This window comes from Condylura cristata, unplaced genomic scaffold, assembly GCF_000260355.1.
Source record: "Condylura cristata isolate star-nosed mole 26May11 unplaced genomic scaffold, ConCri1.0 scaffold00020, whole genome shotgun sequence".
NCBI classification, from domain to species: Eukaryota; Metazoa; Chordata; class Mammalia; order Eulipotyphla; family Talpidae; genus Condylura; species Condylura cristata.
The window spans coordinates 36850614-36854281 of record NW_004567121.1 but is presented as its reverse complement, the minus strand read 5'-3'; the positions used below and the strand labels follow the sequence as shown (position 1 = coordinate 36854281).

At 64.7% G+C, this 3668-nt stretch overlaps 1 protein-coding gene across 1 annotated transcript in view; it reads left to right on the top strand.

Moving 5' to 3' along the window:
- Window positions 1-3668, top strand: part of GREB1 (growth regulation by estrogen in breast cancer 1) — a 63304-nt gene that overhangs the window by 48952 nt on the left and 10684 nt on the right. Inside the window, 2 exon segments of the mRNA XM_012727364.1 lie at window positions 3-96; window positions 2509-2667. Of these exon segments, the coding sequence (XP_012582818.1) occupies window positions 3-96; window positions 2509-2667 (253 nt within the window).

Sequence of the window (3668 nt, the reverse complement as noted above, 5' to 3'; positions counted from 1 at the left end):
AGACGGGCGCCTACCTGCAGTTCCTGAGCATCCTGTCCCGGATGCTCATCCGGCTCACGGAGGTGGACGTCTACGACGAAGAGGAGATCAACAGCAGTGAGTTGGCCGGAGGGGCCGGGCCGGGCCGGCACCCGCTGCTCGAGGGACCTGCGCCGCTCACCGGCTGGGGGCTGGGACTGCAGCCGAGACACACGCCGGGGCCTGCCGGCTTCTCTCTTTCCCGGGCCGTCATTTGGCTCCGTCTCCACCGCGCGCCTGGGCGCCCTCTGTGACGGGCACCAAACGCAGCCCGCGGTTTCCGGGCGTCTCCGCGGGCCCCCGCTGCGGGTGGACGAGTGGCGTTATCCCCGCACGCCTCCCCTGAGAGGCGAGCCCACTGTCCTGATGGCGCCCCACTCGGGCCCCGGGGGCGGGGGGCAGCTGGAGCTAAACTGGACTCTGTTGCCGTCTCCTGAAAGTGGCCCTGTCCACCAGACGGTGTCCACTGGGCAGGGGGCTCTTGCGTGAGGAAAGCCTTGTCCCATGCGTGAGGCGGGGTGTCCCTCCGGGCGGCACCCCTGAGAGGCGTCCTGGCGCCTGGGACACCCCCAGCCGCCCAGAACGGGCCCGCCGATGGGTCTGTTACTGTGGGGCTGGAAATGCGTGTGAGGAGTCCAGCGTTGTAGAGAGAAGCAGGCCGCGCTGACCCCCAGTGGCCGCGCTGACCGCCACCGGCGCGTCCTGATTTCTAATGTCCAGATTAATGAACACGCTGTGAGTCACCACGAGTCAGTAACAGGCCATCGCCTCAGCCCAGACGCGCTGCTCACGGCAGGCGTGGCCGGGATGGCCGCCGGGGTCCGTGGAGGGGTCCACTCCCGTCAGCAGAAGAACAGATAAACGTGGATGCGTGCGGGAGTATGTCCGGCCTTTGTGGCAGGAAGCCCTGGGCTGCGCGCACACACGCGCACACACGCACACACACACACACACACATACACGCACACACGCGCACACACACACGCGCACACACGTACACACACGCACACACACGCACGCGCACACACGTACACACACGCACACACACGCACGCGCACACACGCACACACACGTACACACATACACGTGCACACACGCACGTGCACACACGCGCACACACACACGCACACACACACGCGCACGCACACGCGCACGCACACACGCACACACATGCACACACGCGCACACACGCACACACATACACGCACACGCACGCACGCACACGCGCGCACACGCACGCACGCACACACACACGCACACACACACACACGCACACCCGTGCGTGCGCATGTGCGCTTGAGTTTTGACTTGGGAGAGTCGGGAGCCGCAGAGCCCTCGGGCCTGCGCGCCCGTTCCCGGCTCTGAGTTTTCCGTGGAGCCCACGGTTGACTGTGTTTCAGGTGGAAATGAGCAGGCTAGTGAGTTTCTGGCCCTCACTTTCTTGGCTATCCCGGTGGTGGCAGGACTTGAACCCAGTTAAAATCCAGAGTCCTTTTTTTTTAAGATTTATTTATGCATAGAGGAACTTGGGGCACCGAGGTGCAGGAGGTGAGAGGCTTCCCCAGAGACAGAGCGGGGAGCAGAACAGGCCGATCTACTGAAACCCACTGCTGCGGGGAGCAGCGGGGAGACAGGAGGGGGCTGCCGCGCCCTGTGGGTCACCCCCTGGCCGGGGATCGAACTCGGGGGATCGAACTCGCGCGGCAGCGGCTGCAGATGGCTTCATAGTGCTGTGCTGTAACCCGGTGCGCCACCCGGGAGCCCCAAAGTCTTAATACCCTCTTAGTGCCTTGGTGTCTTCTTGGGGAGACAATTGCTGCTTACCAGGGCGTTGTGAGGATTAAATGGCGCCGCGCATACAAGCCCCAGGCGCCAGCCAGCGCACAGTAAACAGCCCTGTCCTTACTCTGTGTCCTGCTGTGTGTGTAACGGAGTAGGAGAGAGCGAGCCAGCATGATCCCGTGTGCTCACATAATCGCACGTGTTGCTGTTGAGTTGGGCCAGCTGGCTTCTTTCTCAGTCTACGAGTCCCCCTTGTCAAGCACGTAGACGACAGTAGCCGTGACGTACGGTCGTGGTGTAAGTGTGACCCAGGCCCGAGTGGCGGCCATCCGGGGAAACCCGTGCACGTGAGCACCAACAGGCGCCACGCAGGCCGAGGGCGGCAGCTGCCCGCGGTGCACTTTGACACAGGGCGAGAAGGCGACGACCGCAGGCCCCACTGGTGGTTGAAACCATCAGTTTCTGGGCCCAGGCGGGTGCAGGAGCAGAGCAGAGAGCCCGTGTGTTGGGGGATCAAAGCCAGGCTGAGGGCTGGAGGCGCAGAGCCCTCCCATGGGAAACAGTCCGGCTCTTCAGCGAGAACAATCCTGAAGATAGGACATGTGCCAGGAGCCTTGGGGCTGTCGTGTCCCCCCGAACGCCAAAGACTCGGCAACTCGGGCATCCTCGGTGGGCTTCTTGTCACTTGTCTGTGTCCGCCGTCCGCAGACCTGCGAGGAGAAGCAGACTGGCACTACCTGCAGCCCAGTGACCCCTGGCCGGACGTGGAGCTGCTCAAGAAGATGCCTTTCGACTACATCCTCCACGACCCCAAGTACGAGGACGCCAGTCTGATCTGCTCACAGCATCAGAACGTCAGGAGCAAAGGTCAGACTCGGAGGCCTCCTGCTTCACCTCCTAGAATACTTGGGAACCGCCCGATAGCGGGAGGAGCCCAGCCTGCTGCGTGGTGGGTCTGATCACCCGAGCTGGGGGACCCGTGTTGCTGCTCTGCCGGGGGGGGGGGCTCCCCCTGGCGGGCACCTCTAAAACAAGAGGCTTTCACGGGCGCTCCAGTCAAACACACAGGCCCACAGCATGAATTTACCGGGGGCCCCACATTATAATGACAGACGCGCGGTTCAGTTGGTAGGGAGAGGCAGGAGGTCGTGCATCTCTTGGCGACGTGGTGGACACTGGCAGATAGCAGCAGCTCTGGTGGGGGCTCCCGGCGGCCGTCCCAGGCGGGAGGTCATGAGCGCGAGGCCCCCGACAGCTTCAGCGCCTTGGAGAGGGCGTGGGCCCCACAGGCACCTCAGCTGTCTCAGATTCGTCCCTGCATTCAGGCCTCCCCGGGCGGCTCGTGGGGGCCGCTGGTCCGTCTCGGCGTGGGCACAGCACTTCTGCCCGCCTGGACTCTCCCGTCTGCTCCGTCAGCAGGTGGTTGCTGTCTGATCAGTAACTCGGTTGCTCTTTTGCAGTTTTCCACCAGTCCAGGGTCACCGTGTCACCCACTGTGTCACACACGCGGTCTCCACCCACGTGGGTCGTCACCGTGTCAGTGCCTGTCCGGGCGCCCGCGGAGAGAGAGGGGGTGCGGGGTGCTGGCGGGGCCCGAGGCCCCGCTTGTTCGTGCAGGATCAGGGTGTTCCGCGGGTTCTGGCCGTGCGCCCGGACAAGGCCGGCCGGACGCTTCCAGGCCATGGCGGTCAGTCAGCGAAGGGCGGCTCTGAGTAAGGCCCGTCCTCCCGCGCCTCGGCCGCAGGGCAGAGGGCCGTTGGGGACAGCGGCCGGGAAGGAGCTCGCCAGAGGAGCGAGCTAGCGTGGGGGTGGGTGGCCAGACCCCTTGCCCCCTCCGTCGGGGCCCCGACGCCAGGGATCGCGGCGGC